The sequence below is a fragment of the Pelodiscus sinensis genome, chromosome 29 (genome assembly GCF_052426305.1).
Source record: "Pelodiscus sinensis isolate ZL-2025 chromosome 29, ASM5242630v1, whole genome shotgun sequence".
Classification (NCBI taxonomy): Eukaryota; Metazoa; Chordata; order Testudines; family Trionychidae; genus Pelodiscus; species Pelodiscus sinensis.
This window is the reverse complement of record NC_143080.1, coordinates 5877828-5891568: the sequence shown is the minus strand read 5'-3', so window position 1 is coordinate 5891568 and position 13741 is coordinate 5877828. Positions and strand designations below refer to the sequence as shown.

Genomic DNA, 13741 nt, shown 5'->3' with positions numbered 1-13741 from the left:
CTTCCTGGTCCAGAGACAGAACTACTTTGGTTCCACAGCCTCCTTCTCCATTTCCATGTGACTTCCCTCCCCCTCCACTCCAATCCTAACGGCATTGGGTGTGGGGGAATGAAAATGAGCCGCCCCTACCAATCACGTGTCATGGTTTTGCTTACTGCCCGACTTGGAAGTTTTCCTTCAGTGCCTTTTAACTGTGGCTCTCAGAAGAGGGAAGATTTCCTGCCAGAGCCCGCCCAGCTGGGACGGGGCTGTACAGTACGGGCCGGCTGAGACGTGTGCCTCAGTTTGTATCAGGCGAACAGTTTAGCTGTTGTGTAGGGGCTGCTATGAGCAGACCCTAAATAGGAGCCTGGACAGACACCAAACCAACATGCCGTACTCACACCTTGGTATGTTACTGGCTGGCAAGCTCTGCAGTTCTTCACGGAGGCCTGGCACTGAGAAGTGGAGCAAAGCTCTGGCATTTCCATTCCTGCCTTTCCCTGAGACTTCCTCCGTGTAACTGAGCCACTTTGTTCAGGATCTGCCCTTTAGCTCGAGATTTGCAACTGGTGCGTCTTCTAGTTGTTTCTCCAGGCTGTGCGTATCACTGAACCGCACTCCCCAGGGAAAGGGCATCTCCAGTTGTTTCTAATTAAACAATTTCAAGCAGAGGTTCCTGGTCCATCATCATTTCTACCACTCCGGCCCTTACGCTGAACTGTGCGATTCCTTGCTGAGTCCCAGAACATCTAAGTAATTATTTCATTTTCCTTCCCAGGAGAGAACCCTGTTCCCTGTCATGTGCTCTCTTGCTGCTCCTCTGTATCTAACCTGAGGGAGGAGATAACATCTGCTAAGTGCTTCTTGTTGGAACACTCCGATACCATCTCCTGCACTGTTATTTGTTTTATCTCAAGTGGCAGGAGAGAGCCTCCTGGCAAAGTAAAACCAGAGCAGAGAAGGAAACAGCGCCCTGACCCTCGCCTGGTTTTCCTGCTGCTTCTTCACACCACCAGCTGCCCGGTACGGTTGTTATACTCACAACCCAGGATCCCTTCATAGCAGATTACAGGAGTGGCTCCTCTCTTTTCAGATGGCTTTGTTGCTTCATGAGTAAATGGGCTTTCAGCCCTGCCCTGCTTTGTCAAAACTGTCTGCTTCCCGCTGACTGCTTAGCATCCAGGTGCTTTGTACCAGTGCAAACACCGCCCTGGACCGATCCCACTCTCTAAAATAACCTCCAGTTCCCCTGCTAAATTTGCCTGGAAAGCAGTCCCTTGTGATTGCAAATGAGCTGAAATGCAAATTTGTACAGAAATACAAAGGAAAACTGTCCATTCACCTCCCCAAGGAGCAGCATGCAATGTGGCCGGAGAGCTGGAATCTAACGTTGTATCAGTTTAAAACACAGTTGCACATTCACTCCCAGAGGACTAGATTCTGCCTTAGAAGGGCACCAGTGCCTACGTCTACCCTGTGGGCTTCTTGCGCAAGAAGCTTTTTGTGGAAGAGATCTTCCGCAAAATCATCTTGCGCAAGAGCGTGTCCACACTGCAGAAGTGCATTGGACAAGCGATGCGCTTTTGTGCAAGAGAAGATCCAGTCTCTCTCGAAAGAAAGCTCCGATTACTATTCGCAGAACAGCCAGCAGAGCACCTGTGCTTTTTTTCAATTGGCTCTTTTTGCGCAAAAACCCCGTTGCCTGTCCACACACACCTTTTGGTGCAAGAACTCTTGGGCAAAAAGGGGTTATTCCTCATAGAAAGAGCACCCTATCCCCTGAGCCACAAGGAAACCCACCCCACCTCTTGGTCATCCCTTATATCCTGTGTTGGCAGTCTGGTAGCAGGGCTAGAACCCACCACCCTCCACAAATGCCCTATCCCCTAAGCCATACAGGAACCCACCCCACCAAACTACCTGCAGGACCACCCTTATATCCTGTGGTGGTAGTTCGGCTGCTCCTGGGACAAAGATAGACCCTGCCATCCTCTGTATCCTAGGCAAATGCCATATCCCCTGAGCCACAGGGAAACCTACACTACAAAACCCCCTCTGTTCTTTTGATTTACTGTGAATTTACTTTCACAAAAATGCGCTTGAGGTGTGGATGCGCCACAGGATTTTGCATCAAAACAGCCATTTTGGCGCAAAAACCCTGTAATGTGGACGTAGCCAGACTGACGTTCATCTACGTCTTTCCAAGCCCATCTCTGACTGAGTCAACATTGGTAGAAATTCTCAGTGGGAACAGACTGTGGAGCTTCAGTATTTTTGTCCTGCCAGCCTGAGAGAAGTTTTCACTGTGGCCTGGTCTCTACCTGTGTGGTGGATAACCACTTCAGGGGGCTTGTGCTTGTGGTCTGATCCAAATCGAGGATTTGTTCCCACAGCAACTTTCACAACCAGATTTGTAAATATTTCCACTTGATGTAAGCTGGATTCGCTCTCTGCGAAACTGCCGGGTGGAGTCGGTCTGTCTGCTGTAACACTGTAACATTGCAAAGGTATGTTAAAGTGTGGCCTTGAGCCATGAGCCTGCTATGCTGATCGCACCTCACCCTTCCCCGGGGAACACAAAGCAGACGTAAAGGGCGCCTGGGTGAGCTAAACCATTTTGAGTGAGTATGTGACAAAAGCATGAACAGATCAAGGAGAAAAACGATGACTCTGGAAGTTGGCTCAGACTCGAGGGTGATGAAAACCCTGGGGAATGTATGAGAGAAACAAGGACCTTGCAGCGGCAACGCCCCCCGTTGCAGGTATAAAAGGAGCCTCCGAGTCAGGGGAAGTTAGCAGCACTCTTCTTCTTTCGTAGCTGAGCTGGGTGACTGTTTTGGGCTTTCGATCCTCCACTGCCTTTCACCATGGCCACCAGCGTCAGGCAGTACTCCTCATCCACATCCCTCAAGAGCGTAGGAGGCTTAGGGGGCTTAGGAGGTGGCTCCTCACGGGTTTCCTCCGTGCATCTTGGTGGTCCATACAGAGCCCCAAGTCTCCACGGGGGATCTGGTGGCTATTCTGTCTCCTCTTCTAAGTATGTCTCTGGGGTAGGAAGCAGCATGGGTGGTGGCTATGGTGGGAGCTACTGCAGTGGCTTTGGAGGTGGCTATGGGGGTGGCTATGGGGGTGGCCTTGCTGGTGGCCTGGGCAGTGGCATGGGCAGCGGCCTTGGAGGTGGCTTTGTGTGCGGCTTTGGTGGTGGTGATGGCATCCTCCCTGCGGGTGAAAAGGAAACGATGCAGAACCTGAACGACCGCCTGGCTACCTACCTGGACAAGGTGCGTGCCCTGGAGGATGCCAATTCCGATCTGGAGATTAAGATCAAGGAGTGGTATAAGAAGCAGGGACCCGGTCCTGACCGTGACTACAGCCCCTACTACAGGACAATTGAAGACCTGAAGAGCAAGGTAGGACACGCTTGTTAAAAGAGTCTGATGTCTCAAGCCTGAGACTTTTCATTACCCTGGCACAGGGGCACTGAATGAGACGTTTTCACCGTACATGCTAGCAAGCACAGGCATTCCGAATGTCGCATGTGCAGGTGTCAAAGATGAGGATGGAGTAATTGATCAACTTCAGTTGTTTAATTACAGTCCTCCAGAAAGAACACATCTCTCTTGGATTTCTTACTATTTGACTCTCTCATGAACCAGACATAAAGAGCAGTGTAGCCACAGCGGAATCTCAGACCGTGGCCTGTGTTGCTAAGACAGTAGCTTGAATACTCTCTTAAGCAAGCTCATCTGTAGCAAGCCAGGAAATCCTCAGTAGTCACAGAATCAACGGATACCCCTTTCGCTCCCTTGTGCTAAGCTGAGTGTGGAGGGTTAAAAAGGAAAAGATCAATTAATTCCCCAGCCTTCTTGCCGGAATGATCACTGCGAGGCCTGACTTGTTCCATGATGTCAAAACCAGTTGCATTTGGAGCAATTTCTTTTGCCTCTCCAGGGGAAAGCCCAAGGTTGATTTTCTCCCTCCCCTTCTGTCATTACTGCTCGTTTACAAACCGTCATTAGTAAACAGAGGGGAAATCTGAGGGAAGCAGAAGCAGCCTCGGCAATGCAGGGGCAGGAGCAAACCAGACACATTATTTCCCCTTCCTCTCACTGGCACCTCTCTGATGTGCCTGGCTTGGAGTTCCTCTCTCTGCAGCCATCGGGTGGATTCTCTGTGCCTGCGCACGCAGCACAAAAATCACATATAATCAGCACTTGCTCGCTACACTTTGTTCATCTTCTGCAAGGACCCTGCTCTTAGGAGCGAGTGAGAATGAGCTTCACTGCAGAACAGGCTTTGCCATACACGAGCTCAACGTGCGACTACTAGTATTGCTCGGGGCAGCCACCGATACCTGGTGTTTCCTGAGGATGACTAGTGCGTCTTCCCCCCAGGATTCCTGGTATGGCAATTGCACACAGCAGTACATGGGGTGGGGCAGGGAGGGGAAGAGGGTCAGATCTTTCTTGAACTCTGTGGGATCAGCAAATGCCTGGAGGTATGACACAGTCAGTGACCTTATCAGGTCTTGCACATACTGAGATGTTATCCTGCTGCCTTTTGCAATTCATCCTGAGGGATAAGCAGGAAAGGGAGACTGCTTAGTCTAACTCAGTAGAGCTGCCCTTCTCCATGTACAGCGAGGTAAATCCCTTTCTACAGGAAAAACTTAAACAAACGAATAGTCCTGCAGCACCTTAGAGGCTAACTAAACATGTCAATGGTGCTACGAGCGAAAGCCACAACCCACTTTTTTAGATGAATGGAGTTTAAGGGGTCCAAGTTCCAAATAAATAGCAGAAAGTTCTTGGCCCCATTAAATTCCATTCATCTGAAGAAGTGGGCTGTACCCACAAAAGCTCATGATACCATCGACATGTTTTGATGGTCTCTAAGGGTACATTTACACTGCAACATTATTTCAAATTAACTAGCATTATTTCGAAATAACTTATTTTGTGTCTACACTGCCGGGGCAGTTATTTCGAAACAATGTTGGAGGACTTCCTCAATGTACGAGGAGGAAGGGAAGTCGGAGGGAGTGCTCTATTTCGAAATCACTGCTGTGTAGTCGCTCTCAGTTTTGAAATAAGCGATGCAATTGACGTAGCTCAATTTGCGTCGCTTATTTCGAGTTAAGTCCTGCTCTGTAGATGCACTCTCACAGACTAACCTGGCCACCCCTCTGAAACATCTCTACAGGGAGTTCAGTGCTGTGCCTGACCTTCTCCAAGCATTTTCCCTTGCTTGGATCCCACAATCAGCCACAGGCTGTTGAGGCTTCTTTCCCACTTGCTCTGTTGCTCTTTCCCCAGATCCTTGCTGCCACTGTCGACAATGCCAGGATCCTCCTGCAGATTGACAATGCTAGGCTGACGGCCGATGACTTCAGAACCAAGTAAGTGCTGCTCCCCTGGGAACGGGATCCGTATGGGGATCTCTTTGTGCGTGTCCAGCTTCCTCACATGCACCACGACTGGAAAAGAGGGCGAGTTCCTCTCCAAGAACATAAGAATGGCCATCCTGGGTCAGACCAAAGGTCCATCTAGCCCAGTATTCTGTCCGCTAACAATGGCCAATATCAGATGCCCCAGAGGGAGGGATCACAACAGGTGATCCCTCCCCTGTCTCCCACTTTCAGAGAAACAGAGGCTAGGGACACCATTCCTACCCATCCTGGCTAATAGCCATTGATGGACCTAACCTCCATGAATCTATCTAGCTCTTTTTTGAACCCTGTTAAAGTTCTAGCCTCCACCACGTCTTCTGGCAAGGAGTTCCACAGGTTGACTGTGCGCTGAGTTCAGAAAAACGTCCTTTTGTTTGTTTTAAACCTGCTGCCTATTACAATGGGAGCTTCCTCTTCATTACCAATGAGACAACCGAGACAGGCAGGCAAGCCCATTAGCAAGCAAGGCATTTCATACAAATGTGCCTTCTGCCCAGCAATAAGAGACCAAACGCCTGACAGTGCTTGGGAAATGTCTTGCTTCCAGGAGGATCTAACCCTTGATCTAATTTACATCACTCGGAACACACAGGCCTGGGGCAAAAGAGCTAGAGTAATCTAATGGGAGGAGAGCCCTCAGCATGGAGCTGGATACAGAACACGGGCCAAAGCTGCCTGGTAAAGTTACTGGTCTTAGCAGAGACATGACTGGGGCATTGGACACTGCACCTCCCTCACCGGGTGCCACATAGCACAGAGCCTTGGCAGACACTGAAAGGCTGGGGAGGGGAAAAGGGCAGCAGCTCAGCAGCTCCCGTTTTGTGCTTCAAGGTATGAGACGGAGCTGGCCCTGCGCATGAGCGTGGAGGCGGACATCAATGGCCTGCGCAGGGTCCTGGACGAGCTGACCCTGGCCAGAGCCGACCTGGAGATGCAGATTGAAAACCTGAAGGAGGAGCTGGCTTACCTCAAGAAGAACCACGAGGAGGTGAGGACCCCAGGCACAAAGGAGGGGGGTTAGAAGCTGTAGCTAAGGTACAAGGACAGTCAGGCCAATCAGCAAGGCTATTTCTAAATAGTAGGGCATCCGGGGATAAAGAAGTGGGGAATAATTCATTCTGGACGGAGCATGGCCTGTGTAGGTCAGACTCACATACCACTAATCATTTCAGTAGCTTCCATGGGGCCAGGTCAACACACAGCAACAGAAACCTGCCTCTTGGGTGGTGAAGCCACCTGTTGTCTGGGAGTTAGTCTCTGGACAGGAGCAGCTGAATCCACAAAGGAGATGTCTTACGATGTTATTTTCATTATTTTTCCTTGTTGTCATGCAGGAGGTAGGGTTGCCAGGTGTCCGGTTTTCTCCCGGATAGTCTGGTAATCACGTCTTCTGCCCAGTAAAAAAACAAAAACAAACAGAAAATACTGGACGGAAGGCTGGTGGGGACATTTTTCCCCTTCCGTGTTTGGGTGGTGGGGGGTGGAGCAGGGGAATTTAAAGGTGCAGCAACCTCTTTTTTTATTTTTGCTTAACAAGTTTGGTGCCCCCCCCCTTTTTTTTTCTGCTCAACCAATTTTTTTCCCTGCCATGTTCGGGATTTTTTGTGAAGCATCTGGCAACCCTAAGGGAGGTGTCAGCTAGGGTCACAGCCTCAAGGTGCTGAACAGACACACAGTAAGAGATAAGTGCTTGTCGGAAAAGCCATAATGTGGGAAAACCTCCTTAGATGCACTGTAGGGAGCCTGCACAGGTGAGATGCAGATGAACACAACATGTCTCTCTTGTCACAGGAAATGAATATACTACGCAGCCAGCTGGGTGGAGAGATCACGGTGGAGATGGACGCGGCTCCTGGGGTGGACCTGACCAAGATCCTGGCTGATATGAGAGAGCAGTATGAGAGCTTGGCAGAGAAGAACCGGAAAGAGGCCGAGCAGTGGTTCTACACCAAGGTGAAGAAAAGCACTTGCCACGTACTGATGCCGGTGGCAGGGCTTTGCAAACGCAGTGAGTGCAGTAACTAAGTGGTTTCCCCTCGTTCCAGACTGAAGAGCTGAACCGGGAAGTAGCCATGAACACGGAACAGCTGCAGAGCGGCAAGTCAGAGATCACGGAACTCAGACGCACGATCCAGGGTCTGGAGATAGAGCTGCAGTCCCAGCTCAGCATGGTACGGGCCATGGCACCGGCTTCCCAGGGAGACACACCCAAGGGCAGGCACGGAGATGAGCCACCCTCTCACTGAATTCTTTCCTCTCTGTTCTCCATTCTCAGAAAGCCGCTCTGGAAGGCACGTTGGCAGAGACAGAAGCCCGCTACGGCACCCAGTTGGCCCAGCTTCAGGCCCTGATCACTAGCGTGGAGGAACAGCTGGCCGAGCTGCGATGCGACATGGAGCGCCAGAACCACGAGTACAAGATTCTCGTGGACGTCAAGACACGCCTGGAGCAAGAGATCGCCACATACCGCCGCCTGCTGGAGGGCGAGGATGCCCAGTAAGCAATGGGCGTTGATTAGAGAGGGTGCCATGGGGCGGGGCTTGCTGATGGTGACACAGCTAAACAGTTGATTTGCCTGTGTTCTTAGAGGCTCATTTTGATCTAAATAGTCAAGATTCCTAGGTAGCCTTGAAGACCAGCTCAATGATTTATCCCCTGTTACCACCCTCAGTGTGAACAATGTCTTGGGAGGTATTTATTGTCTGAATTATGGAGTGTAACACAACATTTCCACTGTACACTTGGAGGGGTAGCATCGTCTATTAGCTATGTTAAACCTCTAGCTTTCAGGACTTTTGGGGTCTACTCATGACCCCTTCAGCGATTGCCGGACCCTGGGAAAGTAGTTAATAACAACAACAAATGTCACAGAAGTGTTGAGAGGCTAAGATCATGATTCTAAATCCCTTCCCACCTTAAAAGCCCTTCCAAGATTAAATGTTCTGCTTAAATCGTAACTCTGGAAAATTTCAAGGAGAGGACAATGGGGACATGCCAGTTGACATAATAATGAAATCCATCAGATTTATGTCAGAATAATTATTTCTCCCCATTAGTGGCCTGTACCTTTCTGATCGCACCACCCCTTCTCCTTCGGTGTATATAGTTCTAATTTTCTCTCTTTTTTCTCCTTTTGCAGCATTGCATCCCAGTACGCCTCTGCACGAGATGGTAAGAATTTGTCTTGTCTGACATGATAGCACATTTCAGCCTCACATTTTAGGCAACCTTCTTTCCATAGGCTCTGATTTGTTAGGCACAAAATTGGAATGACTTGGAATGATTCCTTTGAAATATGGATGAGATGAAGATAAATATTTGTGTAAAATGGAAAATCAGATATGGATTTTGTGACATTCAATTCTGCAGCTAAATTGGCTAAGATAAAACCTCCCAAGGGAGATCAGATCCTTAGGACAGCTGATCAGTTAGCCACTGTGTGACTTGAAGCTTAGCCCTGAATGTAGGAAAAGTCTTGGCTAAAAAGTCGTGGCTAATCACTCACCATTCCAGTCCTTACAAAGAAACCAAACTTCTTATTTTTCACAGAAAAATTCTGCTTTCCAAGGCAACTTTCTTATTTTGATTTTCAGCCAAGACCTTTTCAATTCTCAGGTCTTCAGTGAAAAAAACAAAACGTTTTCCAACCTGCTCTGCCCAATAAGCTCTTTCTTTTCATTCCTGTTCCCTACAAAATCTGGTGTGAAGCACGTCCCCCCTTCACAGTCCAATACAGCCTTGGACGGTTCTGTTTCGCTCAATGGGAAATTAATTGCTATAGTCATGGACTCACTCCTTTTAAAATTACTGCTAAATTCATTGCTGCCTGTCCTCACTTGCTTAAGATTCTGAAGGATGCCTAATAAGAACACACTTACTGCTGCTTCTCCCCAAGTGATAGTTTCCTTGCTCTTTCTCTCCCTTGTAGCATCCCTGACCACCCGACAAGTCCGCACGATCGTTGAGGAAGTCCAAGATGGAAAAGTGATTTCTTCCCGCGAACAGGTCCATCAGACCGTCCGCTAAAGCTGCACACCGCGCCGTAGGCCCAGTCCTGAACATTGCGGACCCATTGAGATAAAGATTGTCACAGAAAGGAAAGAAGAGTCCACTTGATGTGCTGTAGCTGTAGATGTGTAGCACTGTTGCCAAGGTTGTGTAGGACTGGGCTTCGTGAGTGTGTTCCTGCCTTTTTTATTCCGCCTCTGCCTCCCTCCCCCTTGTCTGAGTGCTTTCCTGTGCTCTGCCCATACGTCAAATAAAGCTTTTCTTCTCATTCATGCAACTACAGTCTCGGCCTGGTCATTCTAGGGACTGACAGAGGCTTGATAGGGGGAGATGGGTGCTGTCAGCAAGGATGGGCAGCTAGAAGAAGGAATTGTTCAGATGGGCCCTACAAGGCACTGCACTCTACACCCCGAGTGACATGAATTAACACTCCAGGACTAAATAGTAAGGCAAAGAACTAGCAGCTTTATTGCTCATCACCAACCTGGCTGGAGTTCCACAAGTGAACGGGATAAATGGTGTCAGGTGCCGCCCTAAGCTGCAATGGTTTCAAAAGGTGAAACCCGGGACCGACTGCTGTCTCAGAGATGAGCAGGACTGTGCGACAGCCAGGTGGCTCCCACACAGAGGAAGGTGAGAGATGGGGCTTCATCCTCTCACTGGATCTGAGCCAAGGTGAAAGAAAATGAATCACAGACACCATCCTGCCAGATCCCCGCCAACTGGCACCCGCACACATCTGTATTAGTGCCGGCTGCGTTACACAGGCAACACCGGTTGGTGGTGAAATTAACTGGTGCTGCAGATGTGTACGGTACCGCTGGCTGACCGTCTCATTGGACATACAATTCCAGTGTTATCCAGTGCCACTTTACTGGCAACTCGCCGGGTGTTTCCACAGGGTCAGAGAAAGGCAGGCCCCCTGGACAGCCATCAGGGAGTGTGAGACCTGCTCAGGATATGCCCACATGGCGTTCGGGGTTTGATCCCCTGGGTCCACTTGTCATCACTGCCCATTCCAGATGCAGTGGCGCACTGAGACACTCCATCTCCACCAGCAGGACCCATCATTCCTGGCAGAGCATTTGAGCTCCCTGGGTGTGTCTGCACAGCAATCCGGGGTGTTACTGCAGCATATGCCTGAGATATTTCCACCGAGCTAGCTCCAGTCTTCAGCTAGGAAACCACAGTGGCATGGACTGCGCCGTGGGCTAGTAATTGCCTAGAGCCTCAGCCAGCTCGTCCAGCTGCAGCTGCCCACAGTAGGGGAATGTCTCTGCCTGAGCTAGTGAGGTGAAAGCTAGGTCCGCTATAGCTGCATGTGCTGCAACCTGATTGCAGAGAACGTCCACCCTCAGTCCTGGCGAGGTTCTGCTCCCCTTCCTCCCGCTAGTGCCTTGCTCCACATGCATCAGCATGGGTGAGAGATGATTGGACATGTGGGATGCTGGCGGAATCCGGGCTTCCTGCTTTAACCTCCTATTTCCAGGGACCTCGCCCTGATTAAACCTGGCTGAGCTCTGATATAGCTAAGGAGCTCTGGCTCTCCCTGGAACAGGGGAAAAGAGCCTTTCTGTTCTCTCTCTGGTTCAGAATATCACAACTTACATGACCCTATTCCACTCAGCCTCTATGTTATAAAAATGAGCCATGCACAGGGTTCCGATCACACAGTTACGGACTGAACTGGTGCGTTTATATAGCAGCGCTGGCATTTTACAGGTGGAAAATCAATGGACGAGATTCCTCTCCTAACAAGTTTGCAGCTAAGGCACGTGTCTTTGGAGTCCTCTCTGCTCCAGGCTTCAACGGACGGCAGGAAGGTTTTGATTTTTCTCTTGTAAACACAGGCACCCCTGCAGCGGTAGGCGGATTTTCCTGAAAGAGACGACCAAACAATTAAAGCACTTTCATGGGTTCCCAAACTGGGGGGCGTGCCCCCCTGGGGGGACATGAAGAAATTCCGGGGTGGAGTGAGGCGACCCAGTGCCCCCCCCATCAACTCCCCCTCCCCCCAAGTTTTGCTGCTATTTTTGTTTTTCAGACCTGGTCAGGTTTTTTTTTGGCTCAACAAGTTTTGCTGCTATAGGGGGCGGGGAGGCAAGAGGGTGTCTCAAAAATCAAAAAGGGGGCATGATGCCGAAAAGTTTGGGAACTGCTGTGCTAGAAGAACGAATTCAAATATACCTGGAGAAGTTCAGATTCAGATTCGCTGCTGTGTCGACTGGGCCCTCAGTGGATGGTTTTCGATTCCTTTCTCAGGCTGGCTACAGCTGCAGCAGCATTCCAAAAGCAACACATGGGAGCCGGAGCGATCTAGATGGGGAAGCATGGTCCCTGCCTGCCCTTACACAGCCCCTGCACTTGTGCTGCAGGGGGATTGGCAAAGCTTCCAGCCACTCTGGCTCTGTTCTAGCTGTAGATGTGCCTGCCCCAGGAGCAGCCGCACATGAAAGACACAGGTAAGAAACCACCCATTGCTTTAATCGCACAATTCACCCATTGCCTCTATGAAGGTTCTTTGTGGTTCGCAGCGAAAGTTCAGGCTGGAAAATTCCTGTGTATTCAGGCAGTGACAAGTTTAATAGGATCGCTTTCTATGTGATCCTTACCCTCTGCAGCTGCCAGTCATGCAGTTAAGCAGGCCTATGGCCCTTTAGGTCTTACACATTTTCTGGGTGGTCTCTGCTCTCAGCTGGGATGATGCAGGAAGTTTCTGGGTTTTTCCCCCCCATGTTTCTGGCATCAAGTGAGAGAGAGACTCTGGATCTCAAAATTCCACCCGTCTCACCTCTTGTGTTGTTACTTACTCCCGGGCAAAGGGAGTATAAGCTGCCACCACATTACAATGGTAGGATTTGACACCCGCTTTGTGCTCACATGGTACCTGTGGATGCGACCATCCTGAGAGGTCACAGACTTTATGGCCAGAAGGGATCGGTCTCAGCTGATGCTTGTCCAAAGCTGCTTCAGTACAGTATAAGCACATGAGAGCTTCAGTGCCATTATTTCTCTAGCATTAGCTGCAATGTAATAGCCGTAAATATTCCGAAGACCCTGCCCAGGGCTATTTTCACCATCAGTTTCATTCCCTTCCTGTAAAGTGCTCCAGCCTGGTGAGATGAAGCCGAGCAATCGAAGCCTGTTCAGAAATATGTATCTATTGCTTGTGGACCGTGGTTAGGGTCAGATTAGCCCAGAAGCCTCCCTTAGCCCAGCCCTAAAAGCCCTTTCTTAATCCGGCCCTGGCCAGAGCCTCTTCTGGGGGCCTGGGGCTGTTACATTTTGTGGGATCTCCTTGGCTCTAGGGCGGGGCCAAAACAAGAGGTTCATTGTGCAGGAGGGAACTGTGGGTTGAGGCAGGAGGGTGGGTGTGGGAGGAGGTGAAGGCTTTGTGGGGAGGTGGGGGCTCTGGGGTGGGACTGGGGATGAGGAATTTGGGGCACAGGAGGGGACTCCAGGCTGGGCCAAGAGGTTTAGGGTTTGGGAGCAGACTCAGGGCAGGAGGCAGAGCTGGGAGGGCAGGGTCTGGGTAGGAGTCAGAATGCAGGGCTGGGAGAACGGGGTCTGAAGGGAGTTAGGCTATGTCTAGACTGCAAGCCTCTTTCGAAAAAGAGCGTCTAGACTACCTCTGAAAAAGTAAGCCGCTTTTTCGAAAGAGAGCGCTCTGGATGCACCCCGGCACGCTGGATGTTCTCTTTCGAAAAAGCACATTTTTACATAGTGTCTTTTTTCGAAAGAGCACTTTTGAAAAAAGGCGTTATTCCTCGTAAAACGAGATTTTCCTCGGTGAAAAGAACTGCTGCGTTCTTTTGATTTACTTTTGACAGAACGTGGCGGCAGTCTAGATGCAGGGAAAGTTTTTTCGAAAAAAGACCACTTTTTTGGAAAAAGCCCTGTAGTCTAGACACACCCTTAGTGTGGGAGGGGGCTCAGTGCTGGGTAGAGGGTAGGCTGCCTCTGTTTGGTGTGTGTGGGGGGGACAGGTGGCTCCACACTGCCCCGTGTTTGCCTGCAGGCACCACCCCCAAAGCTTTTATTGGCTGTGATTCTAGGCCAATAAGAGCTAAGGGGTGGGGCCTCTGAGGCAGAGCTTCCTGGTGCTCACAGCAAGGTAGCTCCAGCCCAGGGCTGTCGTGGGGAGAAGAACAGCCGAACACGGGGCTGCCTCCCTCCTCCCCCCCATGAAGAGATAGCCCAAAACACAGAGGCTACGTCTAGACTGGCATGATTTTCCGCAAATGCTTTTAACGGAAAAGTTTTCCGTTAAAAGCATTTGAGGAAAAGAGCATCTAGATTGGC

General features: G+C 50.2%; 1 protein-coding gene and 1 long non-coding RNA gene across 3 annotated transcripts in view; one reads left to right on the top strand and one right to left on the bottom strand.

The window, feature by feature from the left end:
* LOC112544311 (uncharacterized) overlaps positions 1 to 13741 on the bottom strand; it is a 157775-nt gene that overhangs the window by 7487 nt on the left and 136547 nt on the right. For both annotated transcript variants that reach the window (XR_003087646.3, XR_016348061.1), the window contains exon 3: positions 9924 to 11317. This is a non-coding gene — a long non-coding RNA (uncharacterized LOC112544311). The remainder of the gene's footprint in view (positions 1 to 9923; positions 11318 to 13741) is intronic.
* Positions 2662 to 9716, top strand: LOC102453866 (keratin, type I cytoskeletal 14-like). Its single transcript, XM_006114298.5, has 8 exons — positions 2662 to 3392; positions 5298 to 5380; positions 6263 to 6419; positions 7223 to 7384; positions 7477 to 7602; positions 7707 to 7927; positions 8571 to 8602; positions 9360 to 9716. Exons 1-8 carry the CDS (start codon positions 2850 to 2852, stop codon positions 9455 to 9457), a joined length of 1422 nt encoding a protein of 473 aa, XP_006114360.2. The 5' UTR covers positions 2662 to 2849; the 3' UTR covers positions 9458 to 9716.

Coding starts and splice junctions, on each gene's coding strand:
- LOC102453866 (XM_006114298.5), top strand. CDS start 2,850: ATGGCCACCAGCGTCAGGCAGTACTCCTCATCCACATCCCTCAAGAGC. Junction 3,393..5,297: donor TTGAAGACCTGAAGAGCAAG/GTAGGACACGCT, acceptor CTCTTTCCCCAG/ATCCTTGCTGCCACTGTCGA. Junction 7,928..8,570: donor CTGGAGGGCGAGGATGCCCA/GTAAGCAATGGG, acceptor CTCCTTTTGCAG/CATTGCATCCCAGTACGCCT.